The 24905-nt window shown below is 40.7% G+C and overlaps 1 protein-coding gene across 3 annotated transcripts in view; it reads left to right on the top strand.

Annotated features, from left to right (window-relative positions):
* The window catches only part of PAX3 (paired box 3), a 99239-nt gene extending 88432 nt beyond the window's left edge, over positions 1-10807 (top strand). For 2 of the 3 annotated variants that reach the window (XM_021075358.1, XM_021075357.1), the window contains exons 8-9: positions 8536-8782; positions 9280-10807. In XM_021075358.1, the coding sequence (XP_020931017.1) occupies positions 8536-8782; positions 9280-9314 (282 nt within the window). In that variant the 3' untranslated portion in view covers positions 9315-10807. The remainder of the gene's footprint in view (positions 1-8535; positions 8783-9279) is intronic. The other variant, XM_021075359.1, reaches the window with a different exon arrangement.

Raw genomic sequence — 24905 nt, 5'->3', positions numbered from 1 at the left:
TTTTTTTTTTCTTTTTAGGGTCACACTCGCATCATATGGAAGTTCCCAGGTTAGGGGCTGAATTGGAGCTACAGCTGCTGGCCTACACCACAGCCACATGAACTCAGGATCCGAGCCATGTCTGCAACCTACACCATAGCTCATGGCAACGCCGGATCCCTGTCCTACTGAGTGAGGCCGGGGGTCAAACCCACATCCTTATGGATATTAGTTGTTTTTTTTTTTTTTTTGCCATTTCTTGGGCTGCTCCTGCAGCATATGGAGTTTCCCAGGCTAGGGGTCAAATTGGAGCTGTAGCCGCTGGCCTACACCACAGCCACAGCAACGTGGGATCCAAGCTGCGTCTGCAACCTACACAGCTCATGGCAGCGCTGGATCCTTAACCCACTGAGCAAGGCCAGGGACTGAACCCGCAACCTCATGGTTCCTAGTCGGATTCGTTAACCACTGCGCTGTGACGGGAACGCCAATGGATATTAGTTGGATTTGTTTCCACTGTGCCACAACAGGAACTCCTCCATGCATCTTAAATGAAAGCTTATTCTGCCTTAACACAAGACCTGTGAAAACATTTCCTGAAGGGTAAGTTTATTCTCAAACTTTTTCAGGGCTATGCTCTGCTTTCCTGTGGTTCATAGAAATAGTTTTCCAGATATCTACTCATTAAATCAGTACCACTTGATCTTTCAGTTGGCCTTTTTCTCGGTCCCAAGGACATAACCTTCCTTCTCATGAAGAGGAGGTTGGGGAAGTTTCTCTTCTATACTCTTCACGCATTTAGTAGCTGAAGTCTTATGACACGAACTTTGGGCAGCCACAGAAATATTTTCCTACATCGCACATGTTCTGTAAAAAAGAAGAGATCTCATTGTTGAGCTGGGCAACTTTCTCGTCCTGTAGTAGGCTAGGAGGTCTCCCCTCCTTATTGTTAGAGTATTGGGTGCAAGGGAGAGTTTTAAGGGGATGAAAATATAGCATGGCCCAGTACCCCTCTGCTTCACAGGGGCAGAGTCAAGGCCTTTCGGTCTAAAAGGCAACAGGACAGCTAGGTTCTTGTAAGTTTTTTGGTGAAATCTCAGACAGAGCTGGGCAGTTATGATTCAATAAGTTGTGCATTTACAAATGGCTATTAGGATGAATCCGCCCTGCATTTCCTTCAATGCAGGCTTAGGTTATGGGCAATTAGGGAGAACGTTTTGAAGGCCATCTCACTGAAGCCCTATGGGCTGCCCAAGTGTAGAGCTTCTCCCTTTCTACACTGGGAATCCTAGGGCCCAAAAGGCCAATTAATATTTGGTAAACGTGTCCTGAGGTAGTCATGAAATTGCACCAAGTTATACGTTTGATTTTCCACAGTCATGTTTTCAGACAGGTTTTAGAAACGGTGATAGGTTTGAGTGCTGACTCTTCAGAGGGCTACTGTGGTTGTGAGAAATTTCCTGAAACGAGAAGAGTTAACAGCAGGTAATGTCATTCCTCCCAGAAAGAGTTTGAGACTCTCTGTGTTCAGTGATGAATGAGGGTATCTGACCCACATCTGTTTTACATTAGAATGGAACATTGCCCTGACATCGTTAGGAGCATTTGTCAAGATTCCCTGGACAGAGCTTCTGTAAATTACATGCTGCAAATGTGTCAGGGTCAGATAAGAGGATATCATTAACTCGCCCAAGTTTACTCAGGGCTCCGTCAGTCCATCTCAATATGCTAACGGCCAACACTTTTCCTTGAGCTGTTTTGCTATATTTTTCATTCACAGAAGAAAAAAATATGTATGCAACACCCTTCCCCCCAATATCGCACATGTTCTTTTCTCATAAATCATATTAATTGTAGACATGGTCACAAAGCATATTAAATGCAGGCATGCGTAAATGAATTAAAACATATGAGAATTTTATTACAGCCCATGGTGGGTCTAACATAGTCCAATACCAACTGTATTAACTGGCATACTTTCTCATTTAGGTGAAATAAGCTTTCTCTTAATGGGCTTTATTTTATTGGTACTAGATGGACACGATGTGGTTATTCATCATTGTTTAGAAGTAAACTCTCTAGGTACGTATACACGTGTACATGTCTCTTGCAAGCCATTCCTGTGCTAATTCTTTGGGCCTAGATTTACATTTTAAGCATCAGTCTCTGAAGAATATTGCTCTCCATTTAACAGCTTAGGTCTATTGAGAAATAGATATTCTAAAGAGTTGATAGAGTCAAAGTTATTCTGTAACTGGTCCCAGAGCTGGAGATTAAAGCACAAATAACACTTAGAGTTTAACGGAGACAGTACCTATTGTGCTTTTTACAAACAATGCTTGGAAATGTATGCACCATATGAACCACACTTGTCTGGAGCCCATACTTCCTCATGCATGGAACAAAGCTGCTTATAAAATGTTAGCTAAGGATTAAAATAAAAAATAAGGATGCATTTAGCTGGACATTTGCATGCACTGGTTTTCTCTCTGGGTAGGTAAAGGTCAGCCATGCCCTTCCCATAACTCGGGGTGGGTGAGAAGGTCGCCATCCGTACCTTAAGAGAAATTTCTGCCTTTAGGCAACTTCCCTCTTACAGCTTTCAAACAGACAGGGCCAAAAATCTAATTATTTAGATGCTAATCAACTGCAGAATAATTCCTAAGGCATTTGAATCTGAAGGCAACATTTTTAGGAAAGTCTCTGCTGTTCAAATTTAGGTATTTCAGGCTCAATGATACACTTGCTGAAATTCAACTATGACTCCAGTAGCACCCATATGGGAAAAACACACTTGTGTAAACATTTGAATTTTTTGTTTGGTTCTGGAAATAAATTATTTCCAAATTTTGAAAGTTTATAATTGTTAGACTTTTGGAGAAAGGGATGGAAGCTGGGGGAAAAAAAAACTGTTTTACACAAAGCTGTAATTCATAATGGTTTTCTATGCAACTGAAAGTGTATTATTGAATGTTAAATCAGAAGAGTATCTGATTACTTAAGGACAAAAAAGAAAATAAAGATGTGAACCAGAATTCCTGCTATGGAAAAAAAGAAGAGCCTAGACATACACCATAATTTGCTAAATCATTTTAGATTTCTGATAAGCTCTGAGCATTTTCAAGGGATGGCGAAACCATAACACTTACGCCAAGACAAATATTTTCCAGACACATTGTTTTAAAAGTAAATCTTAATTTGGCTCATAGTTTTTAATCTTTTATATTTAATCTTAAAATGGGAAAATTAATTCAAGAGAAATATGGCATGAAGCAATTGTAAAGAGTTAGTTTCTCCTGAACCATATAATCTTCCAATCAAGATATAAACAACCTATTTGGAATTCTGAAACTTGAGAATGAGCTTAAAGAGATCTTCAAAAAATGTCTCTAATAATAGGAAGGACTGAGGAACCAGCAGAAGTCCCAGTTCACAATTCTAAGGCTTGAATTTGTTATTAAAGATTATCCATAGAACAATTTAGAAACGATGTCTGGGAAATGTTTTTGGAGGTAACAATTTACCAATAAACCTAATACCAAATTTTTCAGATGCTCACCTAAGAGTTTTACTCAATGAAAAGTAAAAAACAAACAAACAAACAAACAAAAAAACCTCCTCCCACCTCCCTTCCCAAGGAGACAGAACAGAGATCTTTATAAAAGGAAAAGCTTTTCTGTTCATTGCAGTTCCTGGACATATCTGACATTTAATAAGGATGTGATCGGTGTTCAGTAGACAGAACTAAATAGCCCTGGGTTTATTTCTTTTTCTTTGAAATTGTTTGTGAAAAGCAGGCAGTTGTGTTTCTCTTACCTCAGAATAAAATAAAATAAAATAAAATAAAATGGCTTACTAAAGATTTGTGAGGAAAAAAAACCCCCACTTTGCAACTAGTGAAGATTCTATTTTAGGCTTTGAATTACAAATTGCTATAGGAGAAAGCATGTATGTAAGAAATCCTGATAATATTCTTAAAAAGAAAATATGACTGGAAGACATTCCCTGACCATACTGGGGGAGTTCTAAGAAGTTTGTTTCCCAAATTCATGCGGGAAGAAGAAATTTCCATAGCTTCCCTTGAACCACATGAAAGAGCAAAACTGCTTTTAAAGAAACATACATAAAAGTGTAATGAGACCCTTCCGCAGAGATGTGAAGTTTTTAAATTATGTTCAGAGGAAGTAATGTATTTGTACTGATACAGTTATTTTTCTTTTCCAACGCAGATATCCTTTTTAATTTTTAGATAAGAAGTTATTGAAGTGATATACATTCCTCAAGTTTTCTCGGTGTGAAACATTGAAATAAATCCCTATTATTTCAGTGATTAGTTTCAGTTAATTATCAATTCATTTATTTGTTTATTTAATTTTTATTAGAGTATAGTTGATTTATAGTGTTAAGCCAATTTTAGCTGTACGGCATAGTGCCCCAGCCATATATATATATATATATATATATATATATATATATATATCCTTTTTCTCATACTATCTACCATCATGCTCTATCCCAAAAGATTGGATATAGTTCCCTGTGCTGTATAGTAGGACCTCATATCTTATCAGTTAGTTACATTATTTCTTAATTTCCATTTCAAACCAAGTGGAGGAAGGCATGAGTGCCTCTTTCTCCATCCTTATACAATTCTTGAGGAAGAAGTTATGATTACAGTTTGTGACCCCCACAGTGGAAAGGAAAACTCGTGGGTGAATATCGGTCTCTTTGGCTCCATCAGGAAAGTCAAAGGGACCCAGTGCTCATTATTTCCTCACATGAGCTTCCATGAGTATTGGGCTGCTGAGCTAAGGGCAGTTGCTAAACCAGGAGCTGTCACTAGCTTTCGGTGTGTGGCAATATTAATAATGACAGGAAGATCCAACAAGCATCCCTCTTGTTCCATTCACACAGCAGCCATCCTTCCTGACTGGTCATGAGCCAGGATGTCTTCGTGACACTGTATTCTGGCACCTCTAAGGAGCTATCTTTCTCTGGCTCTAGAATATGGCTTTAGCAGATAGTACTATATCTTCTCCATCCTTCACAAGATATATTTCAAGGTCTTCCTGTCCTAAGGAATTTTCCAATTCAGCAACTGTAAAAAGTTGCTACATGAACATCAGAAGCTGAATTTGGCTTATAGGAAGGACTCATTTGTTTCTTTTAGGATTTTCTTGTTTTCTTTCCCCCCACGACAAAGTTATTGCTGCCTTCAATGTTATGCAAGCAAGAAATGCATGGTAGAGGATTAAAAAAATTTTATCACAAAAAAAATGTATGTATAGCTCATGGGAAAGTGTGCATGTTTTGAATAAAATTCTGCTCTTACTCTTCAACTTCAGCTGTATATAGAGTATTCCACCTCTTCCTTAAAGAGATATACCATTAAAAGAGTTTCAAGTAAGTATCTTTATGAAGGACACTGTTAATTAAAAATATATTTCCGTTGTATCCAGTACCACTGGATATGTTTCTTCTCTGAATTGATATAGTCACACAATTGCTTTTTTTTTTAAAAAAAAAAAAGACTTAGTACAGATTATTTACACAGTAAAATATTTGTGCCCTGTATCATAATGCCTCTTTCATTAAAAAAAAAAATCTCACTTTTAATATTTTTATTTTCCTTGTTCACTATTGCCCAGTAAGCCAGTAGACAGAAAGGTGCTCCTGATTTGAAAGGAGTGTATTTGGCATTGAGCAGCCTCTATTTTAAAGACTCTTTCCTTCTAATAAGTATTAATGATTTGGGGCCAAAATAAAATATTTAATAAATTAGTGTATCAATTGAGGTTTGTAATTTTTCAAATACATACTGTAAAATCATTTACATGAGCTAAAAGAAAGGTTAAAAAGAAAAAAAATGTGTAGGTGGAAGAGCATTCAGGAAATAACTTAAATGCATTTGGGGTTATATCTAGGTTTTATTTATTTATTTATTTTTTGCTTTTTAGGGCTGCACCTGTGGCATATGGAAGTTCCCAGGCCAGGGGTCGAATTGGAGCAACAGCTGCCCACCCACACCACAGCCACTGCAACTTGGGATCTGAGCTGCGTCTGGGACTACACCACAGCTTATGGCAACACTGATCCCTGGCCCACTGGACACGGTCAGAGAATGAACTCACATCCTCATGGGTACTTCTCAGATTCATTTTCGTTGGGTCACAATGGGAACTCCCATGTTTAGTTTTTTTTTAAATGAGAAAGTGAAGTAATCAACTTACTGTAAACCATGCTGTATCAGAGCTCCATGTTCCGATGACTTTTTATCCTGCTGGAGCTGTGGCTCCTGCTGATTCTTATTTTATTCTTTGACTCTCATTTTCCCCTAATCCCCATTAAACAAAACTATGCTCTCAAACCTAGAGTTAATTTTTTTGAATAGAAGTAATTTTTAGAGATTTTAGAGAAAGTTTAGATCCCTCGGAGTGTCTTTAAAAATGGGGGTATGACTGTGTTGGTTTCCCTAGACACCCCCCCAACACAACCTCCCCACCCCCACCCCACCTGCTCACATGTACAAGAACTTCGGTGCAAGACAAGGAAATGGAGAACAGGGACTGGGACAAGGAGAGGGCGAGCGGGCCTAGTTAAAATGGAACAGAGGAAGAAAGGCTAAGCCATAGAAGGCGGTGAACAGATTCTCTCTCTCTTTTTTTTTTTTTTGGTATTTTGGGGCTAATTGAAGATGGATCAGTTTAAAGCTTTATTTCAAGAAGATTTTGTTTAGCTACAAGGATTATGCAAACCCTTCCCAAAGGGGATTGTGGCCTCATTGGTTTTGGGATCTAATTTAGGAAGCTTTCTGGAATGCAAGTTTCATCTTCCCCTCCCCCTGCTGGTACCCTTCCACCCAGGATGCTGTGGCCTGAATTACCTTGGTGGATAACATAAGGCCTACAGTCAGGGTTGGGTTTCATTACTGCCCTTGCCTTTTGCTGTTATTTGTACACTTTAATCTCCATATGCTTCAAACTTCCTAAAATACAACAGGACTAGAATGGAAATACTGTGCAATGGTGGGCCCCTGCATCAAAATACTTTGTAGGCAGGTGCTATTTTCTGGAGTCTTTACACCCAGCCTTTGATTTCTTCTGCAATTGCTTTTTGAGCCCTGCTGCTGACTTGTATGAAGTTGAGAAAAATCACTTCCTCTCTTGGGTGGCAGTTTTCCAGCTGCAAAATTAATTATCCACTTACTTCCATCACAAGGTGTTGTAAGGGTCAGCGAGCTTGAGTTTGTGAAACTCGTCACCGTGCTAATCAGAAAGTTGTTCTGTTTTCACAGTTTTGTTTTGTTTTTTCTTAAGTTTTCTTGCTCTCCAGGGCTATTTAAAAAAAAAAAAAAACTAAACAGACTTCTTATAATGCATTTGCATTTTAGGCTTTTTTTTTTTTTAACATTTCTTAGGAAAATTTAGCTTAGAGAGAAAAATGAAAAGATGAGTTAATGGAGGCAGTGACTCAGACAATTGTTTACCATCCATTCATTCATTCAGCACCTACTATGTGCCAAGCACTCTGTAAGTGCTGGAGATTTATTTTATTATTTTATTTTATTTTATTTTATTTATTTTTAGGGCAGCACACTTGGCGTATGGAAATTCCCAGGCTATGGGTCAAATTCGAGCTGTAGCTGCCAGCCTACACTGCAGCCACAGCAACATCAGATCCAAGCTGCATCTGCCACCTACACTACAGCTCACAGCAATGCCGGATCCTTAACCCACTGAGCAAAGCCAGGGATTGAACCCAAGTCCTCATGGATACTGGTCGGGTTTGTTATCTTTGAGCCGTGACAGGAACTCCAGGTGCTGGGGATTTACAGATCGGTAGGTTACCCCCTTCAGAGCTCTCACTATTCAAAGTAGGTGTCTAACTACTGATTACACAGTAGGAGGGATGAAGAAAACTCAAGGGAGCATCAGGGAGGGAGTACTCATTTCTAATTACAGAGGAACAACCAAGATGGGGAGGGAATGCTATGAAAAAAGACAGAGCTCAAAATAAACATAGGGAATTTGATTTGGATTCATTTAACATTTTAAAAAAATGTAAGCAAATGCTTGTTTAAAATGACACATGACCCTTCCAGCTATAATATGTGGTTAGACATTACTCAGTATGAACTGATATCATTTATTCTTCCCTCCGGCCTTCTGTCCCTGTGTGCCTGTATCCTTGCATTCCTTTTCCCTCCCCGCTCTTTGAATTCCCAGTCTGATGTTAGTCACTAAGGGCATGGTGTCATCTGTCTCTCACCTTCTCTCCTTCCTTCTTTCTCTCTTTCCTTCCTCCTCCACCTTCTTCTCCTCTCCTCCTCTCCTTATTTTTTCCCTGAAACTGTATGTAGTTCGATGCTCTCATTGGGCATGATGTACTAAATATCTCTGCCACTTTGAATGGAGGTCACCATCTTTAGGCCAACTCTTTAACAGTAGATTTCCAAAGAAATACAATTTGGCCTTTTCCACCTATTCTTTCAGCAATAGGCTAGAGTCTGGTCCCCCTTGCGTTCTCACTGCGTCCCCATCTGCCTGTCTATTTTAGGTAATGGGACTCCTGACCAACCACGGCGGGGTACCCCATCAGCCGCAGACCGACTATGCGCTGTCACCTCTCACCGGGGGCCTGGAACCTACCACCACGGTGTCCGCCAGCTGCAGCCAGAGACTAGAGCATATGAAGAGCTTGGACAGTCTGCCGACTTCTCAGTCTTATTGCCCACCCACCTACAGTACCACGGGCTACAGTATGGACCCTGTCACAGGCTACCAGTATGGGCAGTATGGACAAAGTAAGCCTTGGACTTTCTAGGGGGTAATTACTCCTAGAAGGATGAATTCTTTTTTAACTCTTCCTTGAGAAAAGGGAGGTGGTGGCATGGTTGAGGCTTCCATCCGGGTATCAATCCTGTGACCAAAGCCAGCTGGTTGTTCCAGCAAGGGCTTCCTTGTGTAATTATTTTCTTAACCGATGTCAACAACATCTTGCGGTTATTAATTGCTGAGACGTGAAAGCTGATTGCCACTAGGTAGAACACAAGGGTTGGCCCAAATGAAATAACCCCTGGCATTAGAAACACATGTTCTTAATGAGGTCAGCTCAAGGATCATATGGAGCATAATCCTGAGGACACAGAGTTCTGTCAAACTTGTCTCAGGAATAAAAATATTAGCCTCGATCCTTTGATACCACGGTATTAAATATGACATTGTCAGCCTGTAGCTGATTTTGCCCCTTGCTGTGAATTGTCCCTGCCTGACCTGAAAAGCTGTGTGTGTTTCCTTACAGGTGCCTTTCATTATCTGAAGCCAGATATCGCCTAAGTGAACTGTCCACTTGGAGCTTAAACTGGCCCTGCTTCCGGTCTCCACAGCCTAGACATGAAGAATCTTCTCAGAAAAAAAAAAAAAAAATCATCCTCTTAGGGGGCAGTCTCAATGGGAGACGAAGGAAAGTGATGGATTTTCCTTCTCCAGTAGTTGGTTTCAAATTCTTTTGAACGTGTTGGACAAAAACAGTGGAGAGGAGGAAGATCCAGAACGATAAAAGACAAATGCAACATTTTAAGGCAATGATTTAACATGGCTACATATCAAATATCCTGACTCTCTAGTGCTGATGATCAAGGAGCTAAAACATTCCATTTGTGTGTGTGTGTGTGTGTGTGTGTGTGTGTGTGTGTGTGTGTGTGTGATTTATCTGGTTTGGGCAAGCAGAATGTTCTGAAAGATAGTAGGAGAATACTCAAGAGCATAACATGTTTGACGTCTGATGCTGATACTTCTACAACTTTAAAACTGCTCGCTCCACGAAGCAGGAACAGAGGAGTCCTTGACTGTGACACACTGGAAATGGATATAAAAATCAATGCCACCATTTTTAGGAAGTTAGACTAGATGTAAAAGACCTCCCGAATAAATTATTTGTTATCTTACCCTCATCTGTAACTCAGTTGTCAGTAACTGTCCCAGAGGGACACGTCTTGCTAACAGGATATGGGGGAACTGGAGGAAAAGCTGGTTTTCTTTCTCGTGTGGGGGAGGCGTGGGACATTAGCCCAATTTCTTTTCATTTGGAAGCCAACCTGGGCGAGGGAGGGCGCGGTGGAGAAGTGACGTGCATTCCCACAGCTGCTTATCAGTGTGCAATATTGTGTACCTCACGGAGGCTTTGGCGATGGCCAGGGCCGTAGAAACAGAATCAGAACTATATTTTTGCAGGTGCTTTATTTTTGCAGCCCATTCATCGTGGTAGAATGCAGTGGTTGCCATTTGCTGGACAACCAACATCCAGCTTGCTCCTTTTGATTAGAGACCGTGTTAGAGAATAATGCTTTTAAAACGACTACGTTTACATTCTTCTCTTTTCTAGGAAAGGCAGGGCAACAAGAGAAATGTCCACATGGCTCTCATGTACTTTTAAATTATACAGTAATATCCGATATTAAAAGATGATGGGAACTGAGGTTTACATATGTTTGTGTGGTGACATTTTAGAATGTCAATAAATTTTTTTTGAGCTGTTAAGAGGAACGGGAAGGTGAAAGGCAGTGTTATTTATTTCTTTCTATTCTTGGAACCATGAACGAAGTGGGCACAAATACATTCCTTTTAGGGTTAAGAACTATGACGTAGTGAGTTAGTGAGACTAGACATAGTACTGAGTTTAGTTCCTACGTTGGTCTTAGGGGGTGATGGATCAAGAAAAGAGCTATCTTTGTGTTGCAGCCTCAGCCAACAACAATGTGTTGTAAAAATGTCTTTCCTGTAAAAAGTGCAGTAAATATTTACTATTTATAATGAATAAACAGTTATGAAAACTTGCCCAACACTGCTTTTTTTTTTTTTTTTTTTTTTTTGCGGGGACTGGATGAATGCAGTATTAATAAGAACTTGGAAGTGGGGAACCCACACACGTCTACTTCACTTCTAATGCCGTTTAGATTAGATTATCACATGGATGAATAAGGTTGCATGGCCCCCAGTGGTGCTCTTTTGAAGAAGCTTGGCGGAACACACTTGTAGGATTGAAGTTTGTATTTTCATAGGTGTGGAATCTAGAAAAGCCCCTCAAGTCCACCGTTCTCTCTCCTTGGTTCTTTCAGGGCTATCAGCTCTCTTCATTGTCGCTTGGAAGAATGTTTTCCCTAAGAGCACTTAATTCCATCTTCATTGCCAAGAGTCATATCCACTGAGATTTTTACTGAAAGCTCTCAGGAGTTCCCACTTGTGGTGCAGTGGGTTAAGAATCTGAGTGCAGCAGCTCCAATTGCTGTGGAGGCATGGGTGCACTTCCTGGCCAGTGGGTTAAAGGATCTGGATCCAGTTTCACCGCAGCTACAGCTTGGATCCAGTCCTTGGCCTGGGAACTTCCATATGCCACCAGTGTGGCCATTAAAAAAAAAAAAAAAAGCTCTCTTATTTTTTTTATGTTTTAGAAGCTTTCTTTTCTCTTCATGGAAAACATTACTGCAGTTTTATTCATTATTCCTCCCTTTCTCTATCCATTCTCTCCTGCCATTTCTTCCTTCCTCTCCTCTCCTTTTCCGCTTCTTTTCCCTCCATCCCTTCCTTCAACACTTATTTAAACACTTATTTAATGAAAGTCTAAATGTGCCAGACATGGTGCTTGGCCCTGGTGTTATAGCAGTGGTTATAACCTAGTGGGTAAGGCAAAGATGAAAATACATGGCTACAATAAAGCATGAGATCTCTTAACTGGGGAAGGGCTACTCTTTGACGCTCTTTCTTGTATTAACTTATGTACACCTCCCAACACCTTACATGGAGCCGGTGATATCATTAGCATTCCTCTTTTACGTGAGATCTCACCCGATGGCAAAACCAGGCAGTCCAATTTCAGAGCCCATGAGCTTAATCTCACACTCTCTTCTTACCCAAAGCCAGACTGGTATGAGAGAACCTTATAATCAGAAATACCTAAGGGAGTGCTGTCCAGTTTGGTAGAAACTAGCCATGCATGGCTATTCAAAGGTAAAGTAATTAAAAGTAAATAACATTAAAAAGTCAGACCCTCAGATGCACTAGCCACATCCCCAGTGTCCAAGGGCTACATGTGGCCAGAAACTGCCATATCAGACAGTGATAAAGGACATTCCAGAGTTCCCGTTGTGGCTCAGTGGGTTAAGAACACAACATAGTAATCAGGAGGATGCAGGTTCACTCCCTGGGCTCACTCAATGGTTAGGATCTGGTGTTGCCATAAGCTGTGGTATAGGTTGCAGACATGGCTCAGATCTGACATTGCTGTGGCTGTGGCTGCCAGCTGCAGCAGCTCTGATTTGACCCTTAGCTGGGAACTTCCATATGCTATAGGTGCAGCCATGAAAAAAAAAAAAAAAAAAAAAAAAAAAAGAACATTCCCATCAATGCAGAGTTCTATTGGTCAATGCTGATCTAAAGCACTTGAGTTCAGGAGTTCCTGGTGTGGCTCAGCAATAACCAACCCGACTATTATCCATGAGAATGCAGGTTTAATCCCTGGCCCCACTCATTAGGTTAAGGATCTGGCATTGCTGTGAGCTGTGGTGCAGGTCACTGTGGCTTGGACACTGTGTTGCTGTGGCTGTGGCTGTGGCTGGGGTGTAGGCCAGCAGCTGCAGCTCTGATTCAACCCCCTAGCCTGGGAACCTCCATATGCCATGGATGTGTCCTAAAAAAGACAATAAAATAAAATAAAGCACTTGTGTTCACCTTCATGTGAACTGCGGTCCAAAATTTTCAATGTTACCCACTATATCTACATTCTCTTACAGCACTGCAAATTCCTGGAGAAGTAGCAAGAGGTTAATATTTTTAATTCCCTTCCTCCTGTCCCCAGTACCTAATAGTAATTGGTACAGGGGGTCTTCAAAACACTTCTACTGAATTAAATTCATTGACTATGTTTTACTGCCACACACACACACACACACACACACACACACACACACCAAAACACTTGAGTTCATTTCTTAAAAATTCCAAGGACTTGATATGCAGGAGATAAAAATGTCCAAATTCTTTAAATGCCTTAAGGTCTTTTTAGCACACACATTCATGCTTCCAGTCAAATATCTTGCCCTTTTCCTGACAATTATCTATCCCCAAAATAATATAAGGAGAGGAAAGGGAGGTAATCCTTACTGAATGCTTCCTTTTCTTCATCTAGCTTAATCTTTACAAAATCCTGTGAGTTGGGCATTATCAGATCCAATTCACAGATAAATGGACTGAGGTCCAGAATCGTTCATTGGTTTGGCCAAGGTCACACCTCATCAGAAATAGCAGAAGCAGGCTTGGACTTTTGCTCAGCCTGATGGCAGAACCCATTATTACCTTACCTCTGCAAATCTGCTTGCAGGACACACTTCACTTTGTCCACCTATCCTCATGCCAAATTGAAAATAGTCATTTTTAAAAGTCATTCACTCCCAATACAGGAGAGAAATGCTACCAGAATGTGGGACTCTTACAGATCACTTTCCCCCCACTCCTGATCTCAGAACTTGCCTGTGTAGTTCACACCTCTTTTTGATATTCATCTTTATGATCTTCTCTTATTTCTGCATGTCTCTGAAATCTGTCGTTCTGCTCATATTTCTTATATTGAGAGTCTCTGCAGATTATTTTTTTCCCGACTTTTTTGGGGCAACTAATCCATCTCCAGGATAATGGGGGAATCTGACTCCCCCCAGACCTCACACTAATCGAGGTCCCTACTCTCATCCCCTAGGGCAGGCAGCCCTCAGCGTTTTGAATTCTTGCCATTCAACTGAGTTCAAACCTGATTATGTGTGAAGGGCTTCTCCTTTGTCTATATAGTCATGGAATTTAATTTGAAAGCTTAAATGTAAAAAACTGAAAATGAGAGATTAAAATGATCAAATGGTGGATGTATGAATATCAGCTGTTGAGTGGTTCCTTGGCAGGGATTTTCCTAGAAATAGATGTATTTTCCATTTATGATAGAAACCACATATTGTTTTAGGTGTTTTTTTTGTTTTTTTTTTGTTTTTTTTTTGTTTTTTTTTAAGGCTGGACCTGCAACATATGGAAGTTCCCAGGCTAGGGGACAAATTGGAGCTACAGCTGCTGGCCTACGCTGCAGCCACAGCAATGCCAGATCTGAGCCGTGTCTGTGACTTATGCTAGAGCTCATGGCAACGCTGGATTCTTAACCCGCTGAGCAAGGCCAGGGATCGAACCTTCAACCCATGGATACTAGTCAGGCTTGTTACCACTGAGCCACCATGGGAACTTCCTGCTTTAGATTTTTAATTAGCCCAATTTGAAAATGTATTTTCCCAGACCCTTGGGTATTTAGGGAATATCCTACATTAGAAGGGATCCTCATTAGTGTTGGCATAGAGAACAAGTGTAATGGGCCAGGTCACTGGCTCATGGTTGTGAGTTTAGAAAGAGGCTTACACGTGGGGGAGAGAGACTAATTGATGCTTTTTGTGTGGACACGTTGTGAAAGAATTAATCCTCAAACTACATAATTGCGTTATGGAACCAGAACCAAAATTGCTGTAGAAGGAAATCTATTTGGGGATGAAGGCTTGGGCCTCATTCATTCTGAGTAAATTATTTTTGGAGTTCAATCATTTGTGGACAAGGAAAGCTGGTGTCAAACACCAAGGAAGAGAGCGAGTGACAAGTGGCAATAGTTAAGTGAAGAGCCTCAGCTCTAGAGCAGCACCCAGGGTCTGGAATTAGAGTTAGATGAAAGGGTAGGAATAGAGAGAGCTCCATTTAGGGTTCTTGCCAAATGCCCGTGATATAAGCTAGTTCTCTTTTTCAGAGGTCCAGGCTCACTCTTTGGTATTGCTGCCCATTATAACCCAACGACCTCGTGCCAAGTCTGATCCTAAAGGAGGGCTCAGTACGTGCCCTCCTTGAATAAATAAGTGAAGGAAGAGTATCTCTCTTATACTGTCCTGACATGATCTTCTGAAGAAGGGTCTTCACCCTGAATAAACCTCAAGGGTGTGTGAACTGGGGGGAACAAGTTTGATATTGTAGTAATCCCTGGGGTGTAGGCGACAAGCCATTTGGCTCATGTAAGATCCAGGCATATAGGATTGGTGCAAAGTCTTAGGAAAAGAGCGGGAGGGCTAATGGAGGGCCTCGTATGTCATGAAAACGGTATTTCTGAGTGAGGCATGTGACACAAGGTGGTGATTTTTCACTTTCAAGGAGAATTAGAATGGAAAAGGGAAACACACCATTGGTCTATTGCTTGGAGCACTCCTTCTCAGCCCTGGCTGTGTAGTAATCTGAGGAATTATAAAAAAGACCAGTGCCTGGGCCTTGACCATCAGACTCAGAATCCAGAAAGATGCGGCCCAGGAGGGTGGATGAGGCAAGGACCCAGAGAGAAGACTTTGGCTGCCTTGAAATCTTGGCACTGCTTGACTAGAAAACTGACTGATGAGTTATCTGCGGCTTGGAGCAGGGGTCAGAGTCATTCACAACCACACAGCCGAGAGAGGCAAGCCATGGACCCTGGAGACTCATTAGCCTCAGCTTGAGCTCTAGAGCCAGAGGGAGAGGTGGGGGCAGCGGGGGTTGGGGGGGGGGAGAGCAGCAGTGCCAGGATGCTTCATGAGGCAGAGGCATGGAATCACTCTTTGGTTGGCATTGTGCTATGATCCCATTATATCCTTAGCTGGAGGTCTGCAAAGCTCCACACGAAAGTAGTAGTTCTATCCCCAAAGAGGTGTGTTGATTTCTGTTTCCCAAAGGCTCTAGTGATCCTGTGCCATTCAGTAGAGTTTTAGTCACGGCCTTGAAAACATACCTGCCTCTGATCTGCCTGTGTGGCTCCCCCAACTCCATCAAGACGAACATTCCTATAACTCCTGAGCCTTGAAAATAATCTCCACAATCACTCTACTTGCAGAGTGAGGGAGATAGGCGGTGGTTTTTATTTCCTAATTAATGAACTTGTTGGCTACTCACTGTATGCTGGGCAGTGGCAATTAACACATTTTTTGCTGTCAGAAGACCAGTAAGGAGTTCCCATTGTGGCTCAGCCAGTTAAGGACTTGACATTGTCTCTGTGTGGATGTGGGTTTTATGCCTGACCTTGCTCAGTGGGCTGAGGATCTGGCATTACTGAATGCTGTGGGAGAGGTTGCAGACATGGTTTGGATATGGTGTTGCTATGGCTGTGATGTAGGCCTGCAGCTGCAGCTCCAATTCCACCCCTTGTCTGGGAATTTCCATATGCCACAGGTGCAACTGTAAAAAGAAAAGAAAAGAAAAACAGCCCAGTAAACAAAGCTTTGGAACACAAAATGCTATGTGAGGAGAAGTTAGTATGGGAGCCCAAGGATAGAAGGCATAACTCCATCCCACACTGGAATACTTTTCAATGGGAGAGACTCTGGAACTGAATCTCTAAGCAGAAATAGAAAGTCACTGGGCACATGCAGTGGTTAAGGACATGTCAGATCCTTTTTCATATGATGCCAGCTATGGGGTTGCCAGACAAAAGAGCCAGGAATGTCAAACAGGAATGGGCCTCCCAGAATCTCTAGTAAGACAGGGCCACAGATAGAGCTTTCTGGGAATCTCCAGTCCATAGGTCTAGAGGATCTGAGATTAGCCAAAATGGGACAATTCCTTTTTCCTTAGAGATGGATTGAGAGAGTTTCTTATGTCCATCGACAGAGGATTGGGTAAAGAAGATGTGGTACTTCTATACAATGGAATATTACTCAGCCATAAAAGGCATGAAACAGTGCCATTTGCAGCAACATGAATGGACCTTGGAATTATCATACTAAGCACAGTAAGTCAGATAAAGACAAATACCATCTGAGATCACTATAATGTGGATCTAATAGAAATGATACAACAGAATTTACAAAACAGAAACAGACTCAGAGATTTTGAAACACATTTATGTTTACCAAAGGAGAAATGTGGGGGGAGGGAGCAATAAATTAGGGAGTTGGGATGGAAATATATACACACTACTATACATAGAATAGACAGGTAATAGGGACCTACTTCATAGCAAAGGAAAATCTACTCAGAACCGTGTGGTAACGTACATGGAAAAGAATCTGAAAAGGAATGAATATATCTGTATGTATATGTATAACTGATTTACTTTGTTGTTTGCCTGAAATTAACACAGCTTTGTTAAGTCAACTACATTCCAATAAAATTTGATTTGAAAATGGCCTTGGTGGAGCAGTGAGGGACCTGTCTTGGGACACAGAGAGGATGTGGAGCTGACGTGAGCACCCAGGAGAGGGCAGGGTGGTTTTCTTTAGCTGTACTTCGTGGCTCAGGCATAGGGACCGAGTGAACTGGAGACTGGATTGATTCTTATGGGGTGATTTGCTGCATTGCCAGCTGGGAGTGAGTGGTGGAAAGGCCACTAGAGGATGGAAGGGGCTGAGTCTTGCAGACCTTGAAGGCCATTGTAGACATTTGCTCCTAAGTACCTATGAAGCTGCTAGACTAGGGTTTTAAAGCAGGGAAAAAATAGAACCTAAATATGCATTGTTGCAAAGATCATCTTGGAGAGCAGATTTTGGTGCTGGGGACAAGAACTGAGATGGGATCCATCGCACACCAGAGGAGAGAGGACCTCATCTCTGCCTAGATATTCCAGAGATACATTGAGAAGCTCCTGGACAGGGTTAGAAAATATGGGGGACATTCTTCCGAGGTAACCCTCTTCCCCTGACTTTGAATCATCTTGCATTTACACACTCTTACAAACATTATATTTCTCTGAAAGTAGTCTTCTGAAGGCAGAGTAGACTCTAAGGACTCTAGGCCTAGGTTTTAATTTCTTGATGGGCAATTTTTAAATTTTTACTAGCTGATAAGTCATCTAATTTCTCTAAACTAATTTAAAATTCTGTAAAGCAAGAAAAATGATGGTGGTTTCTTTATTGGACTCTATTGAGGGTGAAATATTATCTTGCATGTACCTGGCTGATGGTGAGCAATCAATAAATATTAGTTTTTAATATTATTATTTAATCTCATTTGTCATAAATGTAGATTATAAAATGTGCTCCTGGACTTTTCTTTTTTCCTTATTTTATACGGCTGCACCTGCAGCATATGCAGGTTCCTGGGCTAGTGTTTGAATCAAGAGCTGCAGGTGGAGCCTATGCCACAGCCACAGCAACAGCAATGCCAGATCTGGGCCACATCTGCAACCTACACCGGATCCTTAATCCACTGAGCAAGGCCAGGGATCAAACCCAAATCCTCTCGGATACTATGTTGAGTTCTTAACCTGCTGACCCACAATGGGAACTCCCTCTCCTGGCCTTTTAAACTTGCACCTTAACCTATTCAAGTAGCTAAAATAATGGTGGGATTATTTTTAATGACCACGAATGGGGAAGTCACAAAATAGCTCATTTATGCGAATATAATTTATTCAACAGGTGTATTCATAGTTTTTTCTTTGCCATCTATGGTCATAGTTTTTATCTTTTTTTTTTTTTGTCTTTTTTTTTTTTTTGTTGTTGTTGTTGTTATTGTTGCTATTTCTTGGGCCGCTCCCGTGGCATATGGAGGTTCCCAGGCTAGGGGTCTAATCGGAGCTGTAGCCACCGGCCTACGCCAGAGCCACAGCAACTCGGGATCCGAGCCGCGTCTGCAACCTACACCACAGCTCACGGCAACGCCGGATCGTTAACCCACTGAGCAAGGGCAGGGACCGAACCCGCAACCTCATGGTTCCTAGTCGGATTCGTTAACCACTGCGCCACGACGGGAACTCCTATGGTCATAGTTTTTAAATGATACTTTCTTACCACTGAGAATTCCCAAAATAATGGGCCTGAAGTCACAAACAAGGAAATGATAAGCTGACCTCTGCTCCAAAGGATCCTTCTGGATGATGGCTTATTTATCAGGGCAACTTTTGTCATAGGACAGGTATGTTTCTAGGATGCAAAGGAAGTACAGCGAGGGTCAGTCTGGGGCTCGACTGTCCCACCCCCTCCCTGTGCTTAACACACTGCAGAATGTCTCACTTCTTCCCAACAGTATGTGAAATGCTGGGGGAGCTGTTACTGGGGTATCAGGAACTTCTTGGAGAGGAGCATTTCTAGCTCTTTTTGGTTGGGATTCTATAGAATGTGCATGTGTAGAGGGGCATTGTGAGTAGATTCTTTTGCAGGCACAGGTCTGTGAGCTTTTACTCCCAGGGCCCAGGGCAGGAGATGGTCTACAGTTTGCCTACCCAAAAGGCAATTCCCAGCTATCTCTTTGCTGACAGAGCCCAGCTTCCTTCAGTTGTGTCTCAGTCATGTCCTCGGGTCAGTGGAACCCAGTGAAATCAGGGCATAGATGGGGAGGGAAGGAAGAACCGTGTTCCAGTAAAGCCACAGACACACTCTTGATGATGAGAGTGAGGCAAATGCTCAAAATTACATTCACAATTAGAATGTGGACTGGGCGGTATTGAGACCTGAGTTCTAACCCTTTTATTCATTATTTGCAATTCTATGTCTTAATGTAGTGTGTGTGGCATAGAGGCCAGCGGGTTTGTAAAAGTAAAACAGAGAAAAGATGTTAATCCTTGCCTTTTTTTTTTGTTGTTGTTTTTTTGTTCCGGCCTGTACCATGGCAGCAACCCAAGCTGCTGCAGTGACAATGCTGGATCCTTAGCCCGCTGCACCACAAGACAACTCCAGTTAATCCTTGCCTTACGGGGTCTGTTATGGGAGTAGCAATGTCTGTTAGCACGTACCTCAAAACTTAAAAAAAAATTCTGTCTTCATTGTAAGAACACTAAAGGCCCATTAAAGAAAAATTAGCAACCACAGAAAAGTACAAAGATAAACAAAAAACTCATCTGAAAAGCCACAATCCCAAATAGAACTACTGGCAATACTGGTAATATTTTGGTTTTCTTAGCCTCTTTGCACTGGGGGTAATGGCAGACACTACCTACTTCTTAGAGATGCTAGAAGAAAAATGAGATGTTTGTTAAAAATTTCAAACATTTTGGATAAAATATACTCCATAAATATGGTGCGTTGTTGTTTCATTGTCACTTTCAAAGTGATCAAAAAGATGTAAATACTGGGGTACTCTTTTGGATTGGTCAGCCTTTCAGAGCCTCAAGTATCACCCCAATATGATGGACGAGAAGCCATCTTGAGCCAAAGAACTTTGGTATCTTATAAATTATTATCCTAGCAGATAAATGGATTTTATGCCTTTTCAATAATTTTTTTCGTTTGAGAAACTGGGTTGACCATGGCAAGGTGAAGATATGATGCTTTATTGATGCAGAGATGAATCGGAATTAATTTATTTTCTAGTGATAAGCATTTAAACTGTGTTTTTGACCGCTGGCAACCGGAAGATTTTCATGCACAAAAAAAGAACTGGCTGAGTTACCGCACATACACAGCATCGTATAAGACCCCACTGTCTAAGTGACCAATATCACACCACAGGAAATCGGCGCTTGGGCGTAAATGTCTTCCAGTCTTTGGAAATACAGTGTATGTTATCCAGTTACTCAGTCTGTGTCATGAAATATGAAAATAGTTCAGGAAAGGCACATCCCACTTGACCTTTACAGAATGATTTAATAAAGTTAGCTTGATACAAAACTATGAAAGCATGATTGCTGATAAAAGCGGAATTGTGGCTTCCTTCTTTCAGATCCTCCTTTCTTTGGAAACACTTCACAGGCCTTATTAACCCTTTAATGTTTTGTAATTGGTGGCATTTGTCCCTGAGGCCATGTTATCAGCCCTGGAGTTGGGTTCCACTAGAGCGGAGATTCCACATTTCCTAGGTTTTCATTCCCTTTCAGCACTCATCTTGATATCTTTGTCTACATAATTAGGCAAATATGTTTTCAATTGTTTTTACGTGTGTACACATTTCACCCCTTTTACTGCTATCTTGATTGATGTTTTATGGGATACATTTTCAATTGGTGGCCTCCTCCACTTAGGGAGGTGCCAACGTTTGCTTCTGTATCCACTTATGACTCTATCGGTTCCATCTGCAGGTGTAACTGAATATGGTCCTTCCCTTTTCCAAGGAAAGCCGGACTTCCTGGGTTTTCTAACTGAGGGCTCTATTATCCCAAGCTTTCGGTCACTTTTATTTATTTATGTTATGGTGTTATTCTGATTTAAAATGAAATGTGGAGAAAACCTGGAGATTACAAAGACATTTGGAAAAATAAAAAAAAAAAAACTTCCTTGTGGTTTTAGAACTATCATCACAGTGGCAACAAGCAGCTGAAGTGGTTTCTTCCCAGAGGCTTCTCTGACCTCACAAACTAGTTACCCAGTCCCTTCCAATAATTTTATGCAGCTTTATTTTCATCAGAAGACACATTATTAGCTGATATTTTCTTGCTCTCTTGTTTGTGTTAATTATGATAGTGGGAATCTTGTCTATCTGACTTAATGGTACTTCTCCTGTGCCTATATTGGCCTGGGATATATTCGATCCTCAATAAATATTTGCCTAATTTAATGAATGAACCGATTTATATTTTAAAATATTTTTTTTCCTCTTAAACAACTAAAAATACTAAAAAGTTCAAATGTAATTACTAGGTTTATGTTTTTCTTTACATCAGCATTTCTTTTTGCTGTTGTATCAGCCAGGATAAGCTGGGCAATGCTGTCATAACAAACAGCCTCAAATCTTAGTGGCTTAGAACAATGAAGATTTTATTTCTCACTTTCTCTGAAAGTCCAATGAGCTCTGCTCAGCATGGTCACTCAAACACCCTGACTGACGGAGGTTTTATCTTTGCACATGCTTTCAGCAAGACTGGGACAGGAGAAGGAAATGAATAAGTTTGTGCACGGGCTCTTAAAACTTCTGCCCAGAAGAGACACATTTTATATTTGCTCACATTTTATTGAGCCAAACCAAGCCACACAGCCTGACCTTAAATAGGGCAGAAGAAATGCAGTCCCATTTTATGCCTGGAAAGAATTCTGGGATTATTCTAATTAGCCCTCTCATAATGACTATGTGGGTTAATTGCACATTTGGTAAATGACGAAAAGTAATTACATTTCCTACCCGAGCCTCCCTGTCATTCTCTCCCGCCTTTTCACTATTAACAAGCTCTAGCATATCATGCTCAAAATTTTCTCTTCATATGTAAATATATATGGTGTATATATGGATGTATGTATGCATCCTTTTTTCCATACTTAATATTCAACAAATGCTCTTCTGTGTTTTTTTCCTTCATTGTTGGATTGTTTTATTTCTATGTATTTTAAAAACCTTTCTCTCTATATCATATAGTTCTCCCGTGTTAGTGGCCATTGCGGGATGTGCTGTAATTTACCCAACCACTTCTTTTTTGACCGTAGCATGTTCTCTACCTTCTCCTTGGACAGCAATGCTAACGGCACACTTTGATAAAGCTGCTGTGGTGTAGTTTAATAAGATCTAGCCCGGGTTGGCTTCAGAAACCTCTGATTTGGAGTCCCAAATCCCACTGATTAGCTGAATAGGCAGCTCATCAAGTCTTATGGGTCTTGGTTTTCTTAGCTGTGAAATGGAGCAATTAACGCATCTTTTACAGTGCTGTCATGAGAAACCAATGGGATAATTTTTCTGTAACTTTTCATTTGTGAGTGAGTGTTTTAAGTTGTTGAACTTGAATTTAAGGGATTATTCATACTGAATTGTACTGTATTAGTAGGTAATACTAAGCATTCAAGTGTATAGAGGCTATCTATGTTCTCTTATTCCTTTTTTCTATTCTATTTTATAAAACCTGAATTTTTAAGAACAGAAAGGAAACTAGGATTTATTAATTCTATGATCTTAAATTTCCCAGGCCCATAAGTACGAGTAGAGGCTTGAACATAAAAAATGACACCATCATCAAGATCCTTGAGTACAACACACAATAACTGTGGAAGGGGTAGTCATGACTTCGACCTTCGGTTCTTTTAATATTGTGTATCTCTTATAAGTTACAAACTGCGATGGAGAAAGAGAACAAGGCAGAGAGGTGTCCATGAGGGAAGCCTAGCATTAGATTACGAGCTCAGGATTTTCTCTATTGACTTCCTATGTCCTAATTGAAAATGTAATGTCAACTATCCTGTTACCATAAATCATAAACCTGCTAGAAAGTTAAATGAGATGCAAGGGAACAAAAGATAAAGTATTGTTTGCTAATACAAGCATTCAGGACATTTTTCTTACAAATGGTCTCTCTTACACTGCTCATCGCAATGGCTACAGTTTTTTTTTCTCCAAGTATACATGTGGTGTCTTTTGATCTATCCTAATCCTAGTCTGTTCTATTCATCTGAGGTGATTCAATTCAGCTCTATCTTAGTTTATCCTATCCTGTCCTAGTCTATTAATTTTATTTCATTAGAAGAATTCTGGACCTGACCTCTACATTAATTTCATGGCCAAGATTTACAATTTGAAAAATCCTGCCTTCAAAATTTTCCTTTTGAGGAGTTCCCATTGTGGCTCAGCGGGTTAAAAACCCACCATGGTATCTATGAGGTTTCAGGTTTGATCCCTGGCCTTGCTTGGTGGGTTAAGTATCCAGCATTGCTTCAAGCTGTAGCATAAGTTGCAGATGTGGCTTGGATCCAGTGTTGCTGTGGCTGTGGCATTGGCCTGCAGCTGCAGCTCCAATTTGACCCCTGGCCCAGGAACTCCCATGTGCTGCAGGTGAGGCCATGAAATTTTTTTTTTTTTTTCCTTTTGTTTCACGGCTTTACTAGCTAGCCATCAAGATTCTGATGAATGTACACATTCACTAGAGGGACACATTTCATTTCTGCTCATATTTCATTACCTAAAACAGGCCATATGGTCATTCTCACTTCAAACTTAATGTATACTAGGTGGAACTCTTTATTCCCTTTCATCACAGTCTGATTCTACAATACTGCTCCTCATCTAAGTAAAGGACATCGCTATTCACCCACAGGGTCATGCCCCTAAAGTAGGAGACATTTTGGCTCCTCTTTTTCTCTCATGCTGCATATCCAAATTATCTGCTTACCCTAGAGTAGCTTTAAAATAGATCTCAAATCTAATCACCTCTTAATACTTCTTTCGCTAACATTTTAGTGTAGCCATTGCTCTTTCTCAATACATAGATCACTAGGTCAGCACTCTCCAACTGCAGTCTTTGTTTCTACTCTTGCCACCCCACCCAAGTTTGTTTCCCACACAACAGCCACAGTGGTTATTTTAAATGCAGGTCAAATTTTGTGCAGCGATTATTTTAAATATAGTTCAAATTTTCTGATGACGTTTTCTTACACCTAGAATAAAATTCAGTTTTTTTCACACTGTGGTTTGTGTATTGTGTCTGTCTGCCTGTCTCTGTCTGTGTACATATATGCAAGCATGTGCTGCTTTGTGATGCAGGAGTGTTTTTCTTACTCTGAGTTGCAGCAAAAGAATCGCCAACTCTATTTTATAATCTAGCGCCTAGATCCCTTTACAACCTCTTTTGTTCTAATCTTCTTGTTTACTCAGCCGTAACCACACTGGCTTCCTTGCCATTTCTTAGCGCTCCAAGCAGCCATTACCTCAGGGCCTTTGCACTTGGTGTTTATTCATCTTGAAACATCCTGAACATCACCCAGATATTCTGCTACATTAGTTTCCTTTATCTACTTAGAAATCCTCTCTGCATTTTTCTTTGTCATCGTCAGAGGACTAAAGGGTGGTTCAAAAAATTAGATTTTAATCTTAGGGGGAGGGAGAAATTAGGAGGATAGGAAGATCATATATACACTACTGTATATATAATAGATTATCAAGGATTTACTGTATAGCACAGGGAAATCCGCACAATATTCTGTAATAACCTATATGGAGAAAAAGAAAACATATATATGTATATATATATATACACGCATATATACATATATATATTTG

Source organism: Sus scrofa, chromosome 15, assembly GCF_000003025.6.
Source record: "Sus scrofa isolate TJ Tabasco breed Duroc chromosome 15, Sscrofa11.1, whole genome shotgun sequence".
In the NCBI taxonomy this organism is placed as follows: Eukaryota; Metazoa; Chordata; class Mammalia; order Artiodactyla; family Suidae; genus Sus; species Sus scrofa.
This window is presented reverse-complemented; position numbering and strand designations above follow the sequence as displayed.